Genomic DNA, 27,197 nt, shown 5'->3' on the forward strand with positions numbered 1-27,197 from the left:
CTTTGTGTTTTCAAACTCTTTTATTATCATTTTTTCCTCTAAGCCTCCAGAATGATCACACGCGTCGTTTGTGTTTCACTACGACAAAAACACAGGAAGTGGACGGCGTGTTCGGCTATCGACTAAAACCTCCTCAGGAAGGAGAGACGGAATAAATAAAGAGACTGAAGACGACATGGCGTCTCAGCGCGGACGTTTATGTACATATATATACACATGTATATGTACATATATATATATATACACATATATATGTATATGTACATGTATACACATACACATATATGTACATTTATATGTAAATATACACACACATATGTGTATATATGTACATATACACACGTATATATATAATTGGTGAAGTAGGGGTATGCATTGATTGACAATTATGGGATGGATTCATCTTCAGCCTTTAAATAGTTTTCATACAACACAGTACTACTGTATGAACAGTAGTACTTCTGACACACACACACACACACACACACTGCTTGTTAGCCCCCCTCCATCACCGTCTTATCTGGTCGGCATGGAAACCCCCCCGCAGGAGGTCAGCGTGTCGCTGTGCGTGGAAACGATCATAAGTACCGATAAAGCGCCTGTGAGTCTCTGCTGCTCGCTCTCCTTTCATTAACAAAATAAAGTTTCCTGACAGGAACTCAAGCTCTTACTCTGAAACTCAGATGTTTGGGTGAGAAATAAAAACCGTGTTAATGCTTCCTGAATGTTTCAACTTGTAAACGAGTTTGTCGTCCTTGGCAACGACCGTCTCGTCCCCCGTCAACCTTCGACCTCTCAGCCAGGCTCTGAGGAGCCACTCAGAACAGAAAAGGTCGAGAAGGAGGCCGTTGTCTCCTTCCCATGATGCATCTTGCCGACCCTCTAACCCTCCTCCGGTCTGCTGCTGTGTTTCTGCGGTTCGCTCGTCTTCCTGCTTCCCTCTTTAGCGCCGCCACTGGCCTTGGAGGACGAAGACGACGTGACCTTGAGGCTCTTGGAGGTCACGGCCCCGCGGCTCTTCTCCTTGTGGGGGCCGTCCACAGGCAGCGTGGGGCTGGAGTGCGTCCTCTGCAGGCCGCCGTCTTCAAACAGGCGCGACTCGAAAGCTGCCAGGTCCTCGTCTCCGCTGGACAGCTTGGCCCGGAGCAGCATGGCGTACGTCCCATACCGGGTCTTCTGCGGGTCAGAAGGACACTTCAATACAAGCACAATACTACAAAGTCTACTGAGTCCGTTCTTGCTCTCTTTAATATGAAAATACAGTTGTGTGAAAAAGGGTTTGCCTCCTTCCTGATTTCTTATTCTTTTGCATGTTTGTCACACAAATGTAAATATTAGACAAGTGAAGACAAAAGGCAGTTTTTGTTCAATGAGTCTTTACAGCTGTGGAGGAACTTTGGACTCGTCTTTGCAGCCTCATCGGGGACTTCGGAGCAAGAACCTCCTTTTTAAGGTCCCGTCACAGCATCTCCATCGGATTCAGGTCGGGACTTTGACGAGGCCACTCGAAGGTCTTCTTGGACTTGCTGGTGTGTTTTGGATCGTTGTCCTGCTGCAGAACCCAAGTGCTCTTCAGCTTGAGGTCACGATCAGATGGCCGGACCTTCTCCTTCAGGACCTTTTGGTAGACGGCAGAATTCATGGTTCTATTTACCACAGCAAGTCTTCCAGGTCCTGAAGCAGCAAAACAGCCGCAGACCGTCACACCACCTTTTACTGTTGGTATGAGGTTCCTTTTCTGAAATCCCGCGTTAATGAGACACACAGTCGGTCCACTGAGTATTTTCCCAAAGTCCTCAGGATCAGGATGGTTTCTGGCTTCTGACGAGCCTTGATGTTCTTTTTATGTCTTCTGGTGGAGTCATGGACCCCGTGAGGCCTGCAGCTCTTTGCATGTTGTTCTGGGGTCTTTGGTGACCTCTTGGAGGAGTCGTGGGGCTCCTGAGAAGGTTCACCACTGTTTGTGCTTCGCTGGAGACACAAAGCTTTACGAATGCCTTTGAGACCGTTTCCACACTGATGATCTCAGTGACTTTGTTTCTCATTTGTTCCTGAATTTCTTTGGATCGAAGCCTTTGAGGATCGTTTGGTCTTCTTCACGCTGTCAGCTTCTTTATAAGTGGCTTCTTCATTGAGAAGGTGTGTTTAGAGAAGTTGACCTCAGCTTTCCAAAGATAAACCACAGTTCATTTATGTTTTAACGGGGATCATTGTTCACACGGGACCTGCTATTGTGTTTACTTAACTTTGTCTAATATTTCCATTTGTTTAATGTGCATTTAACATGTAAGTGTGACAAACATACAAAGCAATAAGAAATCACTTTTTCACACAACTGTAAATCTATAAAATCAGACATTCTGGATTTTCTTTTTATCCCGGTTTAACTGTACATCCCGACCTTTGACCTACAAGTCCTGGAGGGGGGCGCGTCTGTCGGGCTGGATGTACTGTTACCATGGTTACGGTGACAAAGGAGACATACCTCAAAGTCCAGGTACTCCTGGCGGAGCTTCTGCTCCTCCAGCTCGCGACCTTTGACCTTCCGGTCCGGTGTGGAGGCCGTGAGGTCAGCCAGCTCAGAGGACACCGCCCTGAACCGGTTCTCGTGACATTTGACCTGCTCTTCCTGTTGGGGGGGGCAGAGGCGGAGTCAGCTGATGCGATGTGACGGGGGTCTGAGGAGCATCAGGCCGGACGTTTGTACCTGGGACAGTTTGGTGTTTGATCCCGGCAGAAGAGGACGGCTGAATCTCTTCTGGGAGCCGATCGCCGCCGGGAACGGGGGGGCAGAAAACATGGCCGCCACTACGTTGATGCGCGTGATCCACGACTGCATCTGTTCTGCGTTGCTGTGGGGACACACCAGGGTTCATTGATTTATTATTTACCGCTGCGTATGAGGCGACCGGGGGGAGGTGACGCGGGACGTCGTGATCCTGACGTTTGACGTGCGGGCAGACGGCGAAGCAGACGGCGCGCTGAGGCTTCAGGGCCAATAACCGAGGGCTACGCTGCTGAGAGGAGCGCCGGGTGTTTCTGTTGACACTGGTCGGGTTTGGACAGTCAGAGACTCCGGCGCACTTCAGGGGTCGGGGGGATTTATTGATTGTTTGGTGTGTTTTTGTTCCCTGTTCCATTCAAACGTCGTTCATTCATATTTTATATTAACATATTAGACACGGCAGTGAGCGTTTGTCCATTAACATCTGCACCTTTAAGCTAACGCAGTTACAGGGTCAGAGGTCAAAGACTTATGCACCAGAGTACAGTCAGACAGACGGACAGAGAGGAGACGGACGGACAGAGAGGAGACGGACTGACAGAGAGGAGACAGACGGACAGACGGACAGAGAGGAGACAGACGGACAGACGGACAGAGAGGAGACAGACGGACAGAGAGGAGACAGACGGACAGACGGACAGAGAGGAGACGGACGGACAGAGAGGAGACGGACTGACAGAGAGGAGACAGACGGACAGACGGACAGAGAGGAGACAGACGGACAGAGAGGAGACAGACGGACAGAGAGGAGACGGACGGACAGAGAGGAGACAGACAGACAGATGGACAGAGAGGAGACGGACGGACAGAGAGGAGACAGACGGACAGAGAGGAGACAGACGGACAGATGGACAGAGAGGAGACGGACGGACAGAGAGGAGACAGACGGGTTCTCACGGAGCCTGCAGCAAGAAGACTCTCCAGTCGGCCGTCCTCAGGTAGAAGACGTTGGGTCTCTTGCTGTAATCAGCGGCTCTCAGGGCCAGAGAGTGATGGATGGAGACGGCGTTCTTCACGTCCTCCTCCGTCAGCTCGCACTCTGCACGGAACTCATCCTGTCAGCCAATCACAGAGCAGCGGCGAGTCAGTCAGCCAATCACAAGTCCCAGAAAGTCCTTTTCAGCACTTACACAAGAAATATGGGACTGATATGTATTGTACTGTAACGTCTTGTAACATCCGCCGTAATGTAAAAAGGAACGTCCTGTTTCAGTGATGACGAATGCTGAAGTGACACATTTAAATCACATGAAGATACTTCACTAAAAAAGGTAGAAATAAGGCAAACAGATGACTTCTGTTACGACCACATAGTTTGTCATCTTGTCAATTTTCATTCAATCTGCGACAAACACAGTGAAAGAAAGAGACTCAATGTCCTCATAGAGAAAAGCTGCTCAGATGTTTACCTTCTGCAAGTAGAGCACCAGACCCTTCAGCATGGCGTAGAAAGACTTCCACCCCCTCTTGCCCCGAGCAGCTGGGAGAAACAAAGCATCATGGGATATCATACATTACAAGCGCAGGAAAGAGACGTGTCATCTAACCTTTACCACAAAATAGAGAACTAATAAATCCAACAGGAACACCTCTTTTATCAGCATCATACTTCATGATGATTCTTCAGTATTAGTAGTACATACATTTGATATAATATATATTTGACATATATATATGTCCGTATATTATCACTGCGTTCTCATGGCACCATGTTGTTCAAGGGAAGAGGACCAAGCAGTGAGCCTTGTGGAACTCCACATGTCATGAGTCAAATACATAATTATCAATAGAGACTAAGTAAACTCTAAAGACATAAAGACACATTTAAGTCAGAAAGCGACCAATAATATGTTTGAAAGTGCTGTAGCTAGCTAGATGAAGATGAAGGAGAGGAGCATGATCAAGAAGTAGAAAAGAGGAGGAGGATACAGAAGAAGAAGAGAATGAAGGGAATGAAGGAGAGGAGGAGGAGCCACCAGGACCTACTTCTCCTCCCGTCGGCGTCGGCGTGGACTTTACGGATCAGGAAGCCGCTCTTGTAGAGCTCGCCATCGGCCTGCTGGGCGACACCCACCAGCAGGTTCCCTCCTCCGCCCAGGCGCTTCATGGTGTGGGAGGCGGAGTCTGTTCGGACGTCGGCCAGCTCTGACATGGACTTCTTCAGCTCCTCCTCGTCTCTGCAATCAGAACGAGCATGCAGTGATTACCATGGTAACAAGCACATGAGTAGAGATAGATAACAAGGGTTAGGGTTGCATATATATATCTACATGAGGGTTGGGATGCTGACCTGTAATTACAGTCAGAAAACAAAGCAGGGAGGCGTTGCCGTGGCAACAGAGGCTTAAATAAGAGTCTTGGCAAGAGCGACATACACTCAAACACACACACACACACACACACACACACACTTCAGATGTCTGGAGTAAAACCAGTAGAAGCCAGTCGAGGGTGCAGACTCACATGGTCCATTGGAGCTTCTCGTTCTTGATGGAGCTGTAGAGCGTCTGCAGAGACACAACACAGTCAGTGAGGGACAGCGTTCAGACTTTATTCTGCAGAAATAAAATACAAGCAACTCTTTTGTCTTCATTTTGGACCTTTTTAACATCTTTGATTGAGAATTGCTGTTTTGAAGTAAATTTAAAATCACTTTTAGTTTTTAAATGTTTTATATAAAAAAACGGACGTATAATGTAAAAAGTAAATATAATAATGATTAGAAGAAAAAGAAATGATCTATTGGATGATTAGCCACTAATGATTAGATGACATGCTTCATTTGAACTCATGTTTGAGTGTATTTATTTAATCTTTGTAAGATGATAGAACTGACATTTCCCAAAGATGTTTCAAAATAAAAGCCTTACAGCATGCAGGGCTTTTATTGTGAAACAACTGAGTGAAAATCCTCAGCCGATCAATAGGTAAAATATACCAACAAAGAAGTGATTGGAATTCCTTCATTCATTCACAATCTGTGAGGACGAATTTAGAATGAGCGTCACAACAAACCAAGAAGGAAACATTTAGTCGATAGAAACGTCTTTCTATCTTTCAACAGGAAGCTTCACACCTTCAGCACAGCAGAGAAATGAAATGTGTTTCATGGGGTCTTCATCTGACCATGAAAGGAGAATACAGAGAGACCTACCAGCACGGAGATATTTCTCCCCCTCCCTCGCACTTTTATTGTGAATTTTTTTGCTGGTAAAGTAGTTTATTTGAGAAAAATGACGTTTAATAGAAAAAAAAAACCACTCGGAGGAATTGACGTAAATGATGAGGACGAGAAATACTGAGAATCTTTCATGAGCTCAACGGACATTCTTAATGTTTTTATTGACAAACCTTTACCAAAAGGACCACGATCCTCTTTTTTGTGCAGATTTTATTGTGAAACTTTTTGTTTACGGACGTACGCATTCCCTTTCTTAAGCTTTTATTTTGACACGTCCATACCTGCGTCCTTGGCAACTGAGTTTACTTTAAAAGTTCTCGCGTTTCCTCACTTCTGGAACCTTTACTCTGAAGATTGCTGCGACCACTTCCTGTAAATAACGGCTCTACCTTCTTCTGGCGGTTCTGCCGGTGCCGGAGTCCGTCCTGGGTCTTCCCCAGCAGGTCGGGGAAGGCCAGCGGTTTGAGGGAGCGGGAGCGGGGGGTTCTGGGATACCGGAACGGGTCGGTGTCCCTGGAGTCCCGCCCGCTACGCACCGAGCACAGCGAGCGCGAGCGGCCCGACGAGTGGATGCTATTGACGCCGATCATCGCGCCGAGGTCAAAGGTCGGAGTCTGACTGAACTTGACAACAAAGAAAAAACAGCGGAAATCTTTAAAAATAGAAAAATTCTAGGAGAGTTGATGCTGGACGTGGAAAAGTTTCAAGACAGCGTGAACGTCTTCAGCCCGCCAGGCGACGCCAGTCGAGGAGGTTTATGAAAGACGATTTGATCAAGATAAATGATTTTAAATGATGAATATTTTCCTCGACAGCCTGACAGTGTGTGTGCGTGCGTGTGTTTAATCCCTTTCTAACGGTTTGGAAGCAGTGATGCGTATTCCATCGGCTCAAAGTCAATCAGGAAAAAAACACATGATCCAAAAATATCCAAGCCACAGTTCTTCTTCTTCTGCGTTTTTTCCAAAGATGTGAGGCTTCAGACTCTCGACGGGGGGGAGAAACCCTGGACTGCAATTAGCTGCATGACGGAGGAAACAGCCCAAACATCACCACAAAGAGCAGGAGGGGGGGGGGGGGGGTCCGGAGCAAGCGAGCACCCCGACACTGAAACACAGCTTCCTCTGGAGACGCCACAACTGACTGATGGAGGGATGAAGACGAGAGGGGTGAAGGGATGGCAAAAATAGGTGAGTTTCTCCTGTTGCACTCTGGGAAAAAAGGCGAGAGAATCTTTTCTTTCCTCCTCCTCAGTTGTGGTTCTCCTTGTCCTCCAACTTCACTCCCACTCTTCTTCTTCTCCTCCTCCTCCTCCTTTTCTTGTTGTCGTCTTCGTCCTGCAGGAGAATCCCTCCGTCAGGTGAGCTCCTTTTCCTCCCTCTGCTGAGACTGTTGAGGAGTGATGCTCTTCCTCCTCCCTCCCCCGTCTCTCTCTCTTGCTCGTCTCTCTCCCTTGCTCTCTCAATGCGTATTTTCTCTCTGCAGCAACAGCCAATGAGAGTGCAGCAACCAGAGCTCAGGCCCGCCCCCACGGCGCACCTCTGAGCTGTCAATCACAGAGGACTAAGAGAGAGACGCTCTGCCACGCAGCTTTATTAGAATAAAGTTACACTTTCCTACATTTTATATATATACTTATATATATACACACACACACATCCACATCTCATAGTCCTGGAGCAGTTTCAAAAGTCAGTTCCGTTGTGTGTTGCTGTACACATCAGTGAGCTGATGGTTACGTGCTGACACACGGAGGCGGGTTTGGTGCTGCTGGGGGTTAGGAGTTATTGGGCAGGCAGGGTGGAACGGTTCTGGATGGATCCATTTGTAGTCTGCGTAGTACGGAGCAGATTTGGAATTATTGACGCAAATGAGGAGTTGGAAAGTCAACTGTCCTGTTGAAACTCAGTCACGCTGCGTATGGTTCTCAGGCGACGGCTGTTGGTTTAGTTGCACGTGTTCCTCCAGCCGTTGCTCCTGAGGGTCTGGGCTGGCAGGTACGGTTGGATGCCTACCGGCCATTTATCCATGGCGGTTTTGTGTCTATGGTAGGAGGTGAGATGAAGGTGCCAGTGACAATTTCGAGGGACACGGGGGCTTTTCACTCCTTTATTCGGGCTGGCTTTGTTACTGTTCGTGGTATGAATGTAAATGCCATGTTGGTTCCTGTGCATAAAGTAATTCTCCATTGTGATTTGTTCCAGGATGAAGCTGAGCTAGCGGTGCGCCCAGCTTTTCCAATCCAATGCAGGTGTACCTCCACCAGTGGGGTCACCTGAGCCCCTGAGATCGAAACCAGGTGGGGTGGGACGTGATTTTCCTGGAGCCTTCTTGGCCCGCGAGGTGGCGTGCGCTGGGACGGCTTCAGAGCCGGTGTCTCAGGCGGATAAGGGAAGTGTTGCAGGGAATTTTCCTGTGTCTCAGCTGGTTGCTGAGCAGGGCGCTGACCCATCCTTGGCAGGGCTCGAGAGGGTCGGGGGTTGGCTCAGGTTGGCTAATGTTGTTGTGTTACTTGAGTGCGATGTAGTCGGGTTTGAACGCTACGGCCGACAGGGTGTAAGTTACGCTACGTGCAGCGAATAGCGTTACAGATGTTGTACAGATGAGCCGTTTACCGTCGGCGAGGTTGGAGATGAACTAGCGCGGATTATTTTTAGCGTAATAAATTGGATGTGCGGCCATCATGGAGTCCATCCTCTGCTCCTCCATCAGCGTCTGGTACGCTGCAGCCACAGCCAAGGACAAGGGCAGGCTGCAGCGTGTCCTCCGCTCTGCAGAGAGGCTGATCGGCTGCAATCTGCCGTCCCTGCAGGACTTGTTCGCTTCCAGGTCTCTGAAGCAGCTACAAAGATGGTAGCCGACCCCTCTCACCCCGGACAAAACCTGTTTGTGCCCCTTCCATCTGGCAGGAGGCTGAGGTCCACCAGGACTAAGACCTCCCGCCACACCAACAGTTTCTTCCCGTCGGCAGTCGGGCTCATAAACAGAGCCGGTCCCCCACTGACTGACTATAACACTCCACCGGTCACTCCCCTTCACACTGCACATGCCACTTTAACTCGTCACTTTTGTCACTTCCAGTTCGCTGGTGCACTTTAATCTTTATTACATTTTTTTTACTTTAACATTTATTTTAAACTAACCCATAGCCTCATATTTTATTTTATTACTCTTGCACTGTTTATGGCAACAAATGTTTCCTGATTCCTGATTCTTGTGTGTGTTTGCGTGTGTGTGTGTGTGTGTGTGTCTGTTTAATGGCAGGTTCCCGAGGTGTGTGTGTGTCGTACCTTCAGCAGATCTTTGGGGAAGTCTCTTCCGTCGTTGAGACCCTCCAAGTTTGTGATGAACTGATTGCAGGACATCCTCTTCCCCACGTTCTACACACACACACACAAGTCTGTATTAACCTATAAAGACTACATTTCCCATAGTCTGAGGTACTTGTACTTTATTCTGCACTCCAGAGGTGTTAAGACGAGATACTGAATGCAGGACTCAACTCATCATCACATGTTGTATGATGAATACACAGTGAATAAATGTCTCATTATGTGAAAACACTCTGTGACTCAGCTGTTGTGAACAGCTTGTTGCCACAGCAACGGTCCATCACTTCCTCAAACCATTTGGCAGACGTTTTCCCGCCACCTCAAGTTCACACTGATGCAACTGGAGATGAACTATTGCTAATTGCCATGGCAACCGAGTCAACTCCATCTGCCGACAGTTTGGTAGAGTTGTTAATGTTAAACTACCGTATTTTCCGCACTATAAGGCGCACTTAAAAGCCTCGCAAATACGAGCATTTTGAACCAAAGGCTCCATATGGTCGTATTTGGAGGATAATTATCGTGTATCCGGCAACATTGAGGTCGGTCGACCAATGACTGTTCTCTCTACAGTCAGAGCTCGCGCAAGAAGGTGGAACGTAAGGGAGACACCATTCACAACACTGAAGGGCGGAATAACTAGTTTGTGAAAGAGAGAAACACAGATGCCGGACGCATTTTTTAGGTCTGAAAAAGAGGACATGTCCGGGGAAAAGAGGACGTCTGGTCACCCTGGCATAACGCAAACCCAGGTAAAACGTTTGACTGCAGTATCTTATAATCCGGTGCGCCGTATAGTCTGGAAAATACGGTATTCTAGAATCATCCTTTTAGAATGAAATCAGTACTTTCAGTTTACGTTTGCTGGACATGAACCACGTGTGATCAATATAATAATATCTATGAGTATCAATACAGTTCCAATGCGGCTTGAACGCCTTAGACTGCGAGTCTGGATCACCGCATGTGTTGTTCTTAAAAATCCATTTGTTAATACGCTGTCTGTCCTTCCTGTAAGGACCGTATAAGGAGTTCCTGCTCCTCCTGACGCACAATAGGTTCCATAATAAAGATGAACTCACGTTCCCATGGAGGTCAGAGTTCAGCAACATGACGGCACACGTCAGGGTGTGGACGCTGTCTGAGAGACAGGGAGGGACAAAGGGAGACAGGTTAGAGACAACGGGAGACGGGTTAGAGACATAGGGAGACAGGTTAGAGACAAAGGGAGACAGGTTAGAGACATAGGGAGACGGGTTAGAGACATAGGGAGACAGGTTAGAGACAGGGGGAGACAGGTTAGAGACAGGGGGAGACAGGTTAGAGACAGGGGGAGACTGGTTAGAGACAGGGGGAGACAGGTTAGAGACAGGGGGAGACAGGTTAGAGACAAAGGGAGACAGGTTAGAGACATAGGGAGACAGATTAGAGACAGGGGGAGACGGGTTAGAGACATAGGGAGACAGGTTAGAGACAAAGGGAGACAGGTTAGAGACATAGGGAGACAGGTTAGTGACAAAGGGAGACAGGTTAGAGACAAAGGGAGACAGATTAGAGACAGGGGGAGACGGGTTAGAGACATAGGGAGACAGGTTAGAGACAAAGGGAGACAGGTTAGAGACATAGGGAGACAGGTTAGAGACAAAGGGAGACAGGTTAGAGACAAAGGGAGACAGATTAGAGACAGGTGGAGACGGGTTAGAGACATAGGGAGACAGGTTAGAGACAGGGGGAGACGGGTTAGAGACATAGGGAGACAGGTTAGAGACAAAGGGAGACAGGTTAGAGACATAGGGAGACAGGTTAGAGACAAAGGGAGACAGGTTAGAGACAAAGGGAGACAGATTAGAGACAGGGGGAGACGGGTTAGAGACATAGGGAGACAGGTTAGAGACAGGGGGAGACGGGTTAGAGACATAGGGAGACAGGTTAGAGACATAGGGAGATAGGGAGACAGGTTAGAGACATATTAGAGACAGGGGGAGACGGGTTAGAGACATAGGGAGACAGGTTAGAGACATAGGGAGACAGGTTAGAGACATAGGGAGATAGGGAGACAGGTTAGAGACATAGGGAGACAGGTTAGAGACAGGTTAGAGACAACGGGAGACGGGTTAGAGACATAGGGGGACAGGTTAGAGACAGGTTAGAGACGGGTTAGAGACATAGGGGGACAGATTACAGACAAAGGGAGACGGGTTAGAGATGAGGGAGACGGGTTAGAGACGGGTTAGAGATGAGGGAGGTGGTTCGGAGACAAAGGGAGACAGGTTAGAGGGACAGACAGTACCTTCTGAGGGGACACCCTGCGGGTTACACTGCCTGTACCTCCTTGAGAACTGAGCGAGGACTCTCTCCCTCTCCTGAGTTTCTCCCATCAGAGCGAACCGATTGAGGAACGTCCTGCACACACACAACTTTATTAGCACTTCACACGTCAACGTGGCAGTGAAATGCATCCTGGGAATCGTAGTTGGCTTCTAGTAGAAAAACTAGAAGTAATAGTACTAGTATTATCATCTGTAGTACTAATACTATTAGTCATAGTCGTGTGAGCAGTAAGCAGTAAGCAGGTGGCACAGGGGTACAGAGGGAGCGCTGCGAACCGCAGGGTTGGTGGTTCGAGCCCCGGCTGCCCCATGTCCCATGTCAAAGTGTCCTTGAGCAAGACACCGGACCCCTAATTGCTCCCTGGGCTAAAATGTAAAAAGCCGTGAGTTAAAAATGTAATGTAAGTCTCTTTGGGTAAAAGCATCAGCTAAATGAGCTGTAAAAAATACTAGTAGTGATCGTTATATCATTTCTAGTAGTAATAATAGTAGTTGTTGTATTAGTAGTAAGAGTAGTACTAATAGTATTTTTAGTACTACTACTAGTACTGGTAGTAGTAGGAGTAATTTTAGTATCAATACCATTTGAAATACTCTAGTGTTAGTAATGGTAGAAGTACCACCAATCAGATCCATTCATGCTCACGTTTCGAGACGATGGATCTCTGATCTGCTCATGAATAGAAACGATGTAATAAAGCTATAAACAACATTAATGCAGACTGACCTGAGAGCCTGATCGATGGTGAGACCTCGGAAGGAGAAGTTGCTGAGATATTCCTCTGCCACCATCTGACTGAACTCATTGCTGAGGACAGAAACAGGAAGTCATCGTGGGAAGAGGGTAAGGAGGGACGACAGGATGGAGAGAACCAGTGAGCGAGGGGACAAGAGGCTGAGGGAACCAGGGAAGGAGAAGCTGAGGAAAGGAGGGACCGAGGAGGGAGGGAACTAGTGAGCGAGGGGACAAGAGGCTGAGGGAACCAGGGAAGGAGAAGCTGAGGAAAGGAGGGAACTAGTGAGCGAGGGGACAAGAGGCTGAGGGAACCAGGGAAGGAGAAGCTGAGGAAAGGAGGGACCGAGGAGGGAGGGAACTGGTGAGCGAGGGGACGAGAGGCTGAGGGAACCAGGGAAGGAGAAGCTGAGGAAAGGAGGGACGAGAGGACGGAGAGAACCAGTGAGCGAGGGGACGAGAGGCTGAGGGAACCAGGGAAGGAGAAGCTGAGGAAAGGAGGGACCGAGGAGGGAGGGAACTAGTGAGCGAGGGGACGAGAGGCTGAGGGAACCAGGGAAGGAGAAGCTGAGGAAAGGAGGGACCGAGGAGGGAGGGAACTAGTGAGCGAGGGGACGAGAGGCTGAGGGAACCAGGGAATGAAGAACCGAGGGAACCAGGGGGAGCGAGGACTCACTTCTTGCCGAGGTGTCGAGCCACGTCGGACTTCCGAAAGCCGTCCAGGCCGTAGAGGCGCTTGGCGAGGCGCCTGGCGGCCTGCAGGTCGGCCTTGCTGCCGTTCAGAAGAACCTCGTCACCGCCGAGCGGCAGCCGCTCCGCCGCGTCAGCCTGAGGGTACGGCGGCTCGGGGGGGCGGTTCACCGGACGCTCCCTGACAATAAAACAACCCATCTGCTGAAGTTCACTGGTTCCTCTCTGTTAATAATACTAATAAATAAACACTCAGTCTCTTTTGTTAATCATAATGACTAAGGCATTACTTTTTATAATTAATAAAAAGAACCTTGATTAAAAGCAATTAAAGCACACAAGACAACTTGAGTGGACAAGAGAACATGATCAAAAGGATGTAGAATAAGATGATTACATGTATGACTATAACCATTTATTAATCATTCATGACTTCAAAGACCTCATTGGTCTCCGATCAATAACCTTCTTGTGAAGTTCAGGCTCTAAATGACCGAACTGACTTTAGATAAATGTCAATTTCAGAGGATTTCTTCAGTGTCCCGGTGATCGTCATCCGTTACCACGGTTACCCCCATCGATCTCCATGGCAACGGTAAAAAACAGGAACAAAAGTGCAGCGAGACCTGTTTTCATGTTCAGATGTAGAAAGATAACAAAGCGAAAGTATTTTTAACAGTAGTTCTGCCTTTCGGGGAATAACTCCCTAACCCAATGCATGATGGGAGCTGTTGTGGTGAAAAACAGGACATTTTGTGTTACTCATCAGCTGGTCAGAATCCAAATACTGAGAGAGCGACCGCATTGGATGGAAGGTCTCTGTCCTGATACATGTGACACTCTGCTAATAAACGTGCTAATGATCAATGCAGCCCCATCACCCCAAGCACGCACCCGTCACCTGCTGCTGAAGGTCCGTCCCCCAACTGCTCCACCAGCTCCATCTGCTCCACCAAGACCAACATCACCAGCACAGTCAACTCGACCCGCTCCTCCTCACAGCTATGAGCGGAATCCACCGACAGCAACACAAAGTCGACCGTCATGAGGAAGTGATGTCATAGCTGGGAGCGAAAGTGGGAGGTGCGAGTCCTTATTATTGTCCTTATTATTTAGGGAAGTGGATGGAACTCCACTTCCCTAAATAATAAGGTACTAATACCGCAGTGGGCAAGTAATCTGGTCTCACTGAAATACTACTTCCATGTACTCCGTTACAAGCTCAGAAGTACTGACTACATAGTCTTTAACAGAAGTAAATCTACATTGTATTGGCTCAGGAGGCTCCGCCCCCAGCACTGAAAGCTGCACATTGATTGGATTGATGGATGTCAGAATATTATCAAGTTGCATCTTGTTTTACTACAATTGTATGTAGAAATAAATGGGTTATTAGTTGCTGTTGCCTCCACTAAACATGGAAACAAAGGAGGCAGAAGGTTTTCCTGGTGCGAGTCTGGATGTTTCGGCTTCCTCCAGCAACACAACGCATTCCTCCAGGACAGAAATAACCTGCTCACCAAACGGGACGACTGCTCTGCGTTTATCCAGCAGCCCCTTGTGACCCCGTCGACTCAACAGGACCCGACCACTGATGCTTCGGTAGTTACGTATTTATGTATTCGTATATATAGATGTGTGTGTATGAGCATTTGGATTATCAGATGCATTCACTAAATACAGAAACAAACAACAACTGTATGACAACATCACGCAGTTGCTGCAGGTTTGTCGGCTGCACGTCTATGATGTGAATGTCCCGAATGCACCACATCCCAAAGGTGCTCTATACCAGTGGTCCCCAACCTGCTTTACCTCACCGACCGGTTCCATGTCAGACAATATTTCACGGACCGGTCGAGAAGGTCTGACGGAAGAACGGGGGGGTAGTAGTCGTTGCAGGCGGAACAAACGACGGGGGGAGGGCGGGGAGTGTAGTACGTGAAGAAAAACGCCTGGTGACGCGTGGGGAATCTGTCAGAGGGACGAGCGCACATAATTAGGAGAAAATCCGGTCAATTTTCAAAATAAAACATTTTTCAGAAAAAAAATAAAATATATTCTTTCTGTGGTGCAGCCCGGTACCAAACGGCCCACGGACCGGTAGCGGTCCGGGGGCCGGTGGTTGGGGACCACTGCTCTATAGAGATTCAGATTGGTTCCCCGTAACTTAAATGCTGCATCATATGCATTCCTACGTGTTTGACTAAGATGAGCAAAATAAATCAACCGTCTGTCTCGCGCCTTTAGCCCGTAATGCAAAGCCAATATCAGCTGCCACGGCTAGCGTTAGTTTAAGCCATCTAATGTCAGCTATCATAGCTCATTTTGAACTGTCATAGCTAGTCAGCTATGCTAAAGTCGGCTATGATAGCTAACGTAAACTATGATAGCAGACATAAGCTAACGTCAATTAATATCAGCTATCATAACCAATTCAGCTAATGTCAGATTCTATGTGAGAAACAACAGCAGCTGTATCCAAACAGGAAAAAGAAGGTACATTAATGTGAGACTGAAATGCAGAGAATTATCATATATTAAAGAGGTACAGCTGAATTAGTGTCTGGGACATTTTGAGCAGAGTTGGTCAGTTTCGTCACACTGGGTTCTGTGGTGATGATGTCACTGATTCAACAAGCCGTCTGAGATCCTTCAGACTGTGACTTGATGAGAGAAAGACAGGAAGTAGGAACAAACAAGAACGAATATAGAAAGGGGAGTGAGACAGGGTGTGTCAGTCAGCTTTCATTCAGTCTGAAACCACAACAACCAACTCTGAGCCAAGTAGTGAGTCTGAAACACAGTTCATCATGGAGGTTTATAACCAGACAAAATAGGAAGTTTGTTGGGGACTGTTTTTACCGACAGACGAATTAGTGAGTTATTGTGGTAGAAGAATGTGTGAGATAAAATAAACTGTTTAAATAAACGTCTGGTTCATTGATCATCGGTTCCAGAGCTTTCAACCATCACTTGTGATCTTCATCGGCGGTTGTCATGGTATTGCTGAATTTGCAAGTATCTATCAAAAAGTAAACTGCTGGTGTTTGGAGCCTTTGTTTTCCACACAGACTGCATATTAAGTGAATGTTGTTACAGTGACGTCTCCCGACATTTTGAGGCATTGAGTTCGGCTCCAATGCCGTCGCCATCTTGATTTCCTGGAACCAGAAGCGCCTTCGTTACCATGGTGCAACTGTAATCCACGTCAACTGTGACGTACTATTTTGAAAAGTTTAAAACAACCTATGTAAAGGCTGTAAATAACTTTACAGCAGAAATAAACATAAAGGTAAAATGGGGATTGAGCTCTGTTGGAGCCTCTAGTGGCCATTTAGAGCTTGTTCCGTCACTTATTGTAAGCTATATTTTTCAGACCTGAAAGGTTGGGGATCAGGTTGAAAGCAAGCAAAGATTGTTGATGTCAGCTGTGGGTTTTGTCAGAAAGGAGAAGTTTAGCTCTCACATGTTCCCCTCAGGCCTCACGGAGGAACCAGTACCTGATGCATAACAGATGCTCTCTGGAAGAACTTAAACTCAGTAAAGAAGAGACCTTAATTAAGCAGAACGATCCAGAGGGCTCATCAGAGTCACACAGCACCTCCGCCTGATGAACACGGAGAGAACACAACACAAAGCAGGTCCGAATAGGAAAATAAAAGCTTCAATGTTCCAATAGAGTGGGAGAAGAAATTGAGAAATTAGAAAGATGAAAGAGCACTTAGATAAAAAACATTTGGTTTCTTATTCAGTAACAAACCAACAAGCAGACTAAAAGGGTAATGCTGAGGCCTACAGCGTCCTCAGCCGCACGCTTATGCAGCTGCTGTAGCATCGGTAGCGTCCGTAGCTGTAAGTGTCTGTAGCATCAGGAGCGTGTGTAGCGTATGCAACAGACACCAGGTTTAGACCAGTAGCACCAGTAGCGTTGGTAGCACTAGTAGCAGAAGCAACACCATCAAGACCACTAGCACAAGGAGCACCAGTAAGACCAGTAGCACTAGTACCACCAGTAACACCAGTAGCGTCAGTAGCACCAGTAAGACCAGGACCACCAGTAACATAAGTAGCACCACTAGCGTCAGTAGCACCAGTAAGACCAGGACCACCAGTAACATAAGTAGCACCACTAGCGTCAGTAGCACCAGTAAGACCAGGACCACCAGTAACATAAGTAGCACCACTAGCGTCAGTAGCACCAGTAGCCTCAATGCTGTCAGGTCCCCCCAATGTTGTGAAGCATCGGACCCACCTGTACACGGCCGGGTAGGGCGGGGCGTACATGTACCTGTCCTCCAGAGCCCCGCCCCCCCAACACAGTAGGTAGCTGGCCATGTTGGCTGTCACCCTGTGACGTCACAGAGGGAGAGAGCAGCCGCCAACCCGCCGACGTCCACCACGTCGGAGGAGAAAAGGGAGTGACGGAGTGACATCATCCAATCGTTAATCCAATGATGTCATAGTGAAGTTCTCGTGATTTTCCAGTTCGGCTGAGAGTTTTTCTCCTCCTATAATCCGTCTGTTCACAGTCCTCGTGCGTCTGCTTCAGCTTTCCTGCTCACTGCTCACTCAGCTCCTTCCTCCCTCCTCCTCCTCCTTTCCTCCCTCCTCCTCCTTTCCTCCCTCCTCCTCCTCCTTTCCTCTTCACTTTATAAATCTCAACGCTGGCGTTTTATTCTCAACTACTTCGCTGCTAAACGGTCCTCCGTCCGTCCATCAGCTGGGGTATTTTCCTCCACTGAGGGGGAGGAGGTATGTGATCCTCCCACGTTTGACCCGGGACACTCCTCTTCCTCCCTCCGTCCTCTCCTTCCTCTCTTTGTCTCCTCTTACCTTCCTTTCACTCCAAAGACTTGCAAGTTTCATATCCGATACTTTTTTTGACACTGCGAGAACAAACATTTATTAAAAGGAAATGAAAGATCTTTAGGTTTATCTTTTTGTTCTGTACAGAAAAACAGGATTAATTTAGGGCTTTCTTTGATCTTTGACTATATTTGTTCATAAAAACAAGAATTTTCACTCTATTTCACACTACATATGAAAATATATATAAATAAATATACATGTATAAATATACTGCATACATTAATATAATAAAAAATAAATAACTAAAAACTGAAAGAATAGGTATATATAAAAATATATTTCACTTATATAGTGACGTCTATAATCAATTGCAGCATCTGTATTATCAAAGCATTAAAACACACAAAATAATCTTTATCTCTATTGCTTTAAATCCTGAACCAGCAGTTTCACCAGCATCCGAGTGAAAGCAGGCCGGGGGTCAGAGGTCACAGCACCCACAGAACAGATGGAAAAGATCCACACAGGCGGGAGGAGGGCGGCTGGGGGAATGTCTCTAGTCTTACAGAGTGGGAGGTCTTTTCTCTACAACCCGTCTTTGAAACGCTGCCTGAGTGAACTCAACTGGAATTTCCGCCTGTGTGTGTGTGTGTGTGTGTGTGTGTGTGTGTGTGTGTGTGTGTGTGGGGGGGGGGGGGGGGGGGGGGGGGGTTCTTTCCACTGGAGGAAAAGGAAAAGAAGAAGAAGAAGAAGAAGAAGAAGAAGAAGAAGAAGAAGACGACGTTGATTTAGGAAACTTTTTTTCAGTTAAAATTATATGGTTTGTGTGCGCAGCCAGATGATCCAGTGGAAGGAGGCCAAACGAAACCACAAACTCCTCCAGACTGGAACACTGAGACTCACAGCTGCTCCCTCATGTTTGAGGAATGAAGCTTCATAAACACTGGATGAGGTCATATGATCCTTTTAAAGGAGGACCAAGGGCCAGGTCCACATCGGTGATGAGGAGGAGGACCACGGACCGGGTCCACATCGGTAATGGGTCGATCCCTTGTGATCACTTCACACGGGCACACAAAGAACTCCACCCGTAATACTTGAATAAACAGGTTCGAGGGAAATCTTCTCCAGCTACATGGTTCCGTTAGTCCAGCTACATGGTTAGCACACGCTAACAGTTGCCAAACCCAAAGGCCAACATGGCCCTCCACTATATCCTCCAGCATCTGGACCCCCCAGGAACCTACACCAGGATCCTGTTTGTGGACTTCCGTCTCTGCTGCAGGACAAACTCTCCCAGCTGCACATGCCTGACTCCACCTGCAAGTGGATCACAGACTTCCTGTCTGACAGGAAGCAGCACGTGAAGTTGGGGAAACATGTCTCAGCCTCCCAGACCATCAGCACCGGTTCCCCCCGAGGCTGCGTTCTCTCTCCTCTGCTCTTCTCCCTGTACACCAACAGCTGCACCTCCAGCCACCAGTCCGTCAAGCTCCTCCAAGTTTGTGGATGACACCACCCTCATTGGACTGATCTCTTGTGGGGAAGAAGGCTCAGCAGAGGTTGTTCTGAAGAAATTCAACCTGCCAAAGACGATGATGGTCCACTTCTACATGCCATCATGGAGTCCATCATCTGCTCCTCCATCAGCGTCTGGTACGCTGCAGCCACAGCCAAGGACAAGGGCAGGCTGCAGCGTGTCCTCCGCTCTGCAGAGAGGGTGATCGGCTGCAATCTGCCGTCCCTGCAGGACTTGTTCGCTTCCAGGTCTCTGAAGCAGCTAAAAAGATGGTGGCCGACCCCTCTCACCCCGGACAAAACCTGTTTGTGCCCCTTCCATCTGGCAGGAGGCTGAGGGGACTAAGACTAAGGACTAAGACCTCCCGCCACACCAACAGTTTCTTCCTGTCGGCAGTCGGGCTCATCAACAGAGCCGGTCCCCCCCTGACTGACTTTGACATCCCACCAGTCACTCCCTTCACACTGCACACGGACCCTGTCTTGTTGTCCAACTGTCTGCTGCTACGCACCAACCGCCAAGTCAAATTCCTTGTATGTCTGACATATTTGGTATGAATGGACCTGAGAAAGTGAGGCTCACCTGGGGCTGCCGTGGAGTGACGGCGTTGAGCTGGCCTTGCGGAAGCCGTCCCTGAGGACGGGGCGACGGCCTGACTCCTTCTCCGACCTGGAGCGGACCGGAGGGCCTGGCTCGTTGTCTTTGGAGCTGCCTCGGAGCCCCTCCCCCGAGGTGGCGAGCGCCCCGTTGGAGCTAGACGTCTCCAAGGGGGGGGCGTGCGGGTCCGGGTGGGCCAGAGGGGCAAAGCTCAGCTCGATGATTTGCTTGGCGCTCTCGCAGATCTGACTCTGAACACACATACAGACACGCACACGTTATCTTCGGCCACACAGGGCGAGTGGAGGCAGGCCCCTCCCCCTCAGCCCCGTACCCTCCCTACCTGGATCTCAGGCGTGAGGGTGGGCAGGTCGAAGGTGAACACCGAGGTGGACCCAGAGGTCAGGAGGTCCACGCTGTCCAGGCTGCTGTAGGAGGTGCCTTTGGCCCGGTGAGACTCCATGATGCTCTCGAAGTGGCGGCTGAACGAGTCCAGGTTGCTCTCAGAGGGGCGGCGGGGGCCGCCGATGGAGATCGGAGACTTGAGGCCGTCGCAGGAGTCTGAGGTCACCAGCGACCTGTGGGAGGCAGAGGAAACTCTTCAGCCTCAGCTCCAGGACGTCAGAGAAGCCACCACAGCATTGATCGATACTAATCCTTCTGATCCTGAGTCATTAAACAGACATGATGACGTGTTTATCATCAATGAGGTGGTTATTAGCTACATTACTTTTTTAACTTTATTGATTCTTAACTCCATAAAAGGACCAAACTGAGACCAGGACGATTAAGCAAACGGTTAAAATGCATCGAGGGATCAGCAGAAGAACGTGACACTTATTGTTTTACGCTGTTCATTCTGTACACATGACATCCATCGCAGTCGGTCTTCCTGACAGAAGGATCCTCCTCTGTCTCCCTAAGGTATCTTTCTTGTTTGGGGAGTTTTTCCTGTGCCGATGTGAGGGTTTCGGGACAGTTAAACCCTCTGAGGCAGATTTGCGATGTTGGGCTGTACAAAATATAATGAAGTGAACTTCCTGTTCTCTCGGGCCTTATGGGAGCTGTAGTTTGAGCCGGTGGATCTCACCCCTTCAGCAGCAGACTGAAGACCTCCTCTTCTTCGTTGGTGGTCCTTTGTCTCTGTTGATCTCCGAGCATCCGGACAGTGGCCCAGCTCACCACTCCTTCCTCCTCCTCCTCCTCTTCTTCTCCATCCTCCACGTCTCCACCCGTCTGGGGTTTAGGGGAGGCGTTGGCCGGGCTGCAGCTAGAGTTTTCCAGGACGCTGTGGTTGCTCCAAAAGGCCGAGTCCACCTCCTCGTCTGCCGCCTCAGCTTCCGCCCGCATCACCTGCACCACAAAGACGACCGTTGTCAGCAAGAAGATGCCATCATAGTGGGAGAAGTGGGTCACGTGACCTCAGCCCACCTCGTCCAGGTCCGTCTCCCTGTAGCACCGCAGCGGCACCGCGTCCAAGTCAGTCTCCGAGTACTGGAGAGTGTGGCGGACGATGCCTGTCCTGGGGGTGGAGCCTTGGGCGTCAGGGCTCACTGGCTCCACCACGATCTGCCGCACCTGGCGATGCAATGGTCCCGGACCCTCGCTGCCCCGCCCCCTCCTTTGATTGGCTGGTTTCAGATGGAGGGAGGAGGGAGGGGTGGGGTTTGGCAAACTGCTGACTGGAGGCGTCGCAGATGGAGCTTCTGCAGGGGGAAAGAGTTTTATGACCTAAAGATGTCCCAAAGAATATACATTTTATATATATTATATATATATATATATCAAGAAATTCTGTAAAATTAATCATTTTGTATGAGAACAGTTGGAACATTTTCTTGCTCATTCATCTGGTCATATACACCGCCAAGACAAATTCCATGTATGTTTGGCATATTTTGGTAATAAATGTTTCCTGATTTACTGATATGTACTGGTGTGGTTAGTTGCATGTAGTACCTTGTACTGTGAGTCTAAGTATGAATCAAGACGTATTTAAACAGTTATAAACCAATGCCTGGAGAGGATGCTGGTACCCAACAGGAAGTTGTAGTAGTAGTAACACTTGCACACCAAGACCTGTTGAGCTGTATTAAGCTTCAGCTAATTGGCTTAGAGGAAGACTGGAAGGTAACGAAGCTGCTTGTTTACCGAGAGGAGACAAGATGTCACACCGGGACATCTACACATAGTACTGATACCGATCAATGCTGATTTGGCTTTTGCCGTGTCTTATTGACTATGTACATATTCATAAAAAGTAAACAACCTCTGTCCCCGAACAGGAAGTCCCACTTGGCTCTGGCGATCTTCTGCGAGCGCGACGATGAGGAGCCTTCTGACTGGAGGGTGGAGAGAGGGAAGCAACTCAATCAATAACCAGAGTTATTGATTCACCAATGCAGTGTTTCCCCAACCATTATAACACCCCCCACCAACCCCTAAAAAATGTGCAATAAGTAAAAGTAAATAATATGTTAAAATTTGTATCATTTTTCTTGTTTCTTTCCATGCACAGCTGCACTGACATGAATATGGCACAAACATGTCTGTGTGCTCGAGTGACTGAACCCCCCGAAGTTCCAAACCCAGAGAAAACACTTCTCCTCAGCTTCATTTTTAAAGGGAATACAATCTTACGCGAGTCCATTTTTTGAAGCTGCCAAACTCAAAAGCAAAGAAGCAAAAGTAAAATAGAAAGTAACTAAAAAGAAACAGTCTTGTTAAAATTATTTATTTACTTATTTGGGGCCTAATGGTGCGTTCACCCCAAAAGCGAAGTGAATTTTTGTCCCGCTTTACTCGCACAAGTTTACTCGCGCAAGTATTTTGCTTCATTCGTGTACAATTTTTTTAGCTTCATCGCGCCAGGAAGGGGGCGTGGCTTATCTCCGTTACGTGTTTCCGTAAAGGCAGTTATCGTTTCCGCTATCCACCATGGCAATAAATAACCACAATTCCTGCTCTTTATTTGTTGTGTGAATTACACAAACGTCGGAACCGCAAACGGTGTTTATTCGCTTCGCTCGTTTCACTTTTTTGTGTCCCACCCGCCGCGTCTTTCACGTCATTTGCGCCGCCTGTTTAAAATCCGCCTCATTCACGCCGCGTCTGTGCATTGACGTTACATGGAATCTACTCGCGCGAATAATTTGCTTTTGGTGTGAACGCACCATAAGGCTCATGGGAAATATAGTCTGTTGTATTGATAAGGTCGATCACCATGACAACAGAAACTCACCGGTGGGGAAGGATCTGGATTTCGGATTTATTTTCCGGTTTACTGTCATCGAGGTAAATGTGTCAATGAGGGAAGAAAGACACCCTCACGCTGCACAAAACACACAAACCTACACACCAATCCCCCCCGACCCTCCGACCTGCTTCCCTGAGCCCGTGTCTGCCATGTTGTGGCTGGAATGGCTCGAGGTTTTGAGGGACGGGCTCCCGTTTCTTTCGGCCGTGCTGCCGGTGACCCCACTGGAGCTCCGTGAGGCGGAGCCAGCGGGGTCACTGTGGTCCTGAAGCTCCTCCCTCTCCCCGTCGCCTCTTCTGACCTCCGTGCGGCGCTCTTCTTTGCCTAGAGCATACCCTGCGGGAGTCAACCATCCAAAGCAGTCTTCGCCGAATCCCTCCCTGTCCCGGACCGGTCTGACGTCCGACCCCCACCGGCTGGCGTGGACAGCCGACCTGGAGGGTTCAGGGGGCTCCTCAGGTCCGTGGCATAGGCGATGATGCCGCTCCGTCGATGGGGATGAAGAGGTTGGGTACAGCGGACTAGGCAAGGTTGGAGACGCCGGTGATGATGGGCCTTTCCTGGTCAGAGGAGGCAAGGCGCGCCCCGGTCCGGCTCGAGGCGTTTTCCATCGAAGGTCCGGGTCATCGGAGTCTCTCAGGAAGGAGACATTGCTGGTCTCTGACCTCGGTGACCCGGCCTGGGAGGACGCCCCTGGAGAGGGTGTCCGCCTCTCGGCGTACGTGGTAGACAGCTTGGTGGCGTCCACTGCTAACTTACAAGCCACTTCAGAATTTATGGTTGGGGAGATGGTCCTCCTGCCGTAGGTGGGGCTGACCGAGTCGCGGGGGTGCCTGCTGCACACGTCACCACAACTACTGCAGGGTATACTTTGTGTGCTATTGTGGGTCATGTTGGTGGTGCTAGTACAATGGCTGGCTAGACTGGAATAGTTGCCGGTGCAGAACCGGCCAGTCGGGACCTCGTGCTGGATGTCCGTGGGCCTCCCCGCCGGTAATGCTGGGTGACACTTTCTGGACAAGCTCGGGCTCTGCCCCCCCCCCCGGAAGCCCCGAGAGCAGAGAGACGAGGTGCAGGCTAACGAGTTGGAGGGGCAGCCGGTCTGAGAACACAGGCGGTTGGAGGCGGGGCTTCTGGGTAGTCCATTCATCGATCCACGGCAGGCTACGCTGGCCGGCAGGGTGAAGGCGCTGCGGGGCAGGACGGGGGACCCCCCCCAAGACCGGCAGCGGGGGGAGGGGTGCTGGTAGTGCCGCGGCAGGGTTGGGCTGTAGTTCCTCGGGTTGTTTTCGCCAAATCTGCGCCTGAGTCCCGGGGATCCGAATTCCTCCAGTGCCCTGCAGGTGGCGTCTCTGGCCATTGGGTCCGGGCTCGCCCTCTGCAGGTAAGACAGGCCTTGTGGGGAGCCGCTCCTCCGCGAGGGCGGTAAGGGGTCCCCGTGCCCCGGCATCGCGCCGTACCGCACCGGGTCACTCAACCTCTTCGGGAGCCGGCGCCCCTCTTCCAGCCAGTGGAGAGGATTGCCCCGCACGCTTTGGTCGCCCCCCCCGCCGCAAACATTAGCTTTCTCGATGTAGCCAAAAGTGACCACGGACGTCGTCCCCTCCTCGCCCGCGACACCCGTGACCTTGAAGGACCCACGGTGGCCGGTGGGCAGGAGGGGTAGAGAAGACGTAGCAGACGGGGAGATGAGCGTCTTTCCCCGGGAGGGAGCCCAATCGGAGGGACAGGTGCATCCCAAGTGCAACCCACTCTGGCCCAGGACGGTTGCTCCGGGTGCAAGGACCTGGGGCAACTGGCTCAAACCCTCGTGGGACAGATCTTGCCTGTGGAACTGGGTGGGACACCCTGTGTCGTCTGGGCTCTGGAGTTGGAAGCTGACGGAGTGTCTGGAGGAAGACTTTGAGGGGGACGAGGGGTCAGGGGGTGGAGCCTGGCGGCAGTCGGGGCTGTGGGACTGAGGGATGACGTTGGAGCACTGAAGCATCTGGTGGGCGGTCCCGTCATCGCTTCCTCCGGGCACCTGATGTTCCTCCTCGGAGACGGAACGCACCTCGACGTACAGGTGGAGAACTTTACCTGCCTGGGACATCGCGGCCCGTCAAGACACTCAAAGTCCCTTCCTGTAACTCGGTAAACCGTGTGAAGAAGGTCATCAGCGTCCCTTTGACCTGCAACAGGAAGCAGAGGTGTAGACAGAGGTTATTCTACACAGTTCAAAATGTGCAGATGTGCAGACTGAACATCTGGACAGCAGAGGATTCTGGATTTCACTCTGTTCAAGGTCTATTACACATGCAGGCGTCCAGAGCGGGACCAGCAGGAGGACAGTTCGAATTGTTGATTAAGTCTCATGAACAAATATTTTAAAAGATAGTAAAAAATAGCAATTTAGATGCATTCTACATGTTTTCCTTCTTCTTCATTAAAACATTTTAATATTACTATTATTGTTATATATTATATGTATATTAAACTTCCATTTTTGTCTAAGATTCCTTGAGTGTTATTACATTTTCGTATTTTGATTTTTCAGTAAAGAAACAACAAAAACATTTAATTTATTTAATAAGTTGACCTATTATTTGATTTATTATTGGGAGAAACTAATCAAACTAATTAAAGTAAATCCTATCTTATAAACTGTTGCGTTTGTGAATTGCCCCAAACGTCAGATCAATCATCTTATTTGTTGGTAATCGATCGGCTTTTATCTGAACTCAGTTTAAAGATTGCGTCACTAAATTATTACACATGAATTTAAACCTCAGAGGTACGGAGCTGTGAGACACTGTGTGTGACTGATAAGCACACAGTTAGCTCTACTTTTCCTGGACTCGGCTAATAGGATTCCCTCCCGCCCCCTTTCCCCATCCAGCCTGCACTGCTCAACACACACACACACACACACACACACACACACAAACGCACACACACCTGTGTGTCCCGTGTCCTCGCCGACAACGCCTCTGCAGCAACGTCCCCCGAGTTGCCGTGGTAACCTCCTTTCTCCAACTCCCCCTTGGTTAGCGAGGACGCCGGGGCTCTCCTCCCTCTCTGAACACTTGTTGTCTGCAGTAGAGCCGGCTCATCGTGGATTTACGGGCTCCACTCGGCTTGTCCTCCTCTTGTGACGCCTCCTCCTCTTCCTCTTCCGATCTCCTTCAATCAGCTGACATAGCCTCCCCTTCTTCTGGGCAAGCTGCCAGCCAATCAGGTCCTCCGCAGCCTGCAGACCTTTCTTCTGTTGGCCAATGGTAAGCATCTCCGACAGATGGCTCAGGTTATTACAGTGTGTGAGGGGGGAGGGGGGGGGGGTGACCTGCTGCTTTATAAAAGGACAATTTAAAGTATTAGAGGAAAGACACAGACTGCACATTACTCTGTATGGCCACACCCCCGGCAGTGATGTCACAATCCACCCACATCCACACCTGTGCATGGTAAGTTCAAGTGTCTGTAATGACAGTAGTAGAGTCTAGTGTCTGTGGTGAGTTCAGGTGTCTGTAATGGCAGTAGAAGAGTCAGGGGAGTGTGGTAGGTTCAGGTGATGCAAGGTTCATGCTGCTTTCAGGTGCAGTCGTCCACTCTTTCACCAGCGAGAGAAACTTTTGAACAAGAAGTTTGAGAGTAAAAGTTAAAGCGCAAAATACACCTTTTCTGGTTCAGATTTTTCTGGTTTCCGTCCCTCCCTGTGGACTACGGGCACCGTTCAGAGACCTCATTCTACTGCACCAGAGGTCTCACAGGTTGACCCTGTCAGTCCTGGTTCTTTTGGGCCTCCCTTCCCTCCTGGGAGGAGCTCTGCAGAGAACCTAGGTCTGCCCACGGTGGACTGGTCTCTCCTGGATGATCTGGGTCTGTCCACGGTGGAGCGGTCTCTGCTAGGGGATCCGAGTCGGTCCACGGTGGACTGGTCCCTGCTGGGGGATCTCGGTCTGTCCATGGTGGATTGATATCTG

At 49.3% G+C, this 27,197-nt stretch overlaps 1 protein-coding gene across 2 annotated transcripts; it reads right to left on the reverse strand.

The window, feature by feature from the left end:
- Position 1: 1 nt before the first annotated feature.
- On the reverse strand, positions 2 to 27,151 carry psda (pleckstrin and Sec7 domain containing a). 2 transcript variants are annotated; one of them, XM_040179088.2, is made up of 19 exons: positions 26,173 to 27,151; positions 23,360 to 25,406; positions 22,249 to 22,321; positions 21,411 to 21,685; positions 21,070 to 21,332; positions 20,323 to 20,557; positions 19,965 to 20,230; positions 13,038 to 13,232; positions 12,356 to 12,436; positions 11,589 to 11,701; positions 10,381 to 10,439; positions 9,257 to 9,346; positions 5,249 to 5,292; positions 4,772 to 4,962; positions 4,195 to 4,265; positions 3,683 to 3,840; positions 2,708 to 2,852; positions 2,486 to 2,629; positions 2 to 1,173 (listed from the first exon to the last, which is right to left on the reverse strand). In XM_040179088.2, exons 2-19 carry the CDS (start codon positions 25,325 to 25,327, stop codon positions 883 to 885), a joined length of 4,662 nt encoding a protein of 1,553 aa, XP_040035022.2. In that variant the 5' UTR covers positions 25,328 to 25,406; positions 26,173 to 27,151; the 3' UTR covers positions 2 to 882. The 2 variants fall into 2 exon arrangements, with proteins under 2 accessions (XP_040035022.2, XP_040035021.2); XM_040179087.2 differs by having other exon boundaries at positions 2 to 1,176.
- Positions 27,152 to 27,197: the final 46 nt, after the last annotated feature.

The sequence above is a fragment of the Gasterosteus aculeatus genome, chromosome 6 (genome assembly GCF_964276395.1).
Source record: "Gasterosteus aculeatus chromosome 6, fGasAcu3.hap1.1, whole genome shotgun sequence".
NCBI lineage: Eukaryota > Metazoa > Chordata > Actinopteri > Perciformes > Gasterosteidae > Gasterosteus > Gasterosteus aculeatus.

What these genes read in the sequence shown, in the direction of transcription:
- psda (XM_040179087.2), bottom strand. Translation starts at nt 25,327, where the DNA reads ATGTCCCAGGCAGGTAAAGTTCTCCACCTGTACGTCGAGGTGCGTTCC. An exon ending in GCTCGACACCTCGGCAAGAA is followed by an intron (nt 12,437 to 13,037) that starts GTGAGTCCTCGC and finishes TTCTGTCCTCAG; the next exon opens with CAATGAGTTCAGTCAGATGG. An exon ending in ACTCTGACCTCCATGGGAAC is followed by an intron (nt 9,347 to 10,380) that starts GTGAGTTCATCT and finishes GTGTGTGTGTAG; the next exon opens with AACGTGGGGAAGAGGATGTC.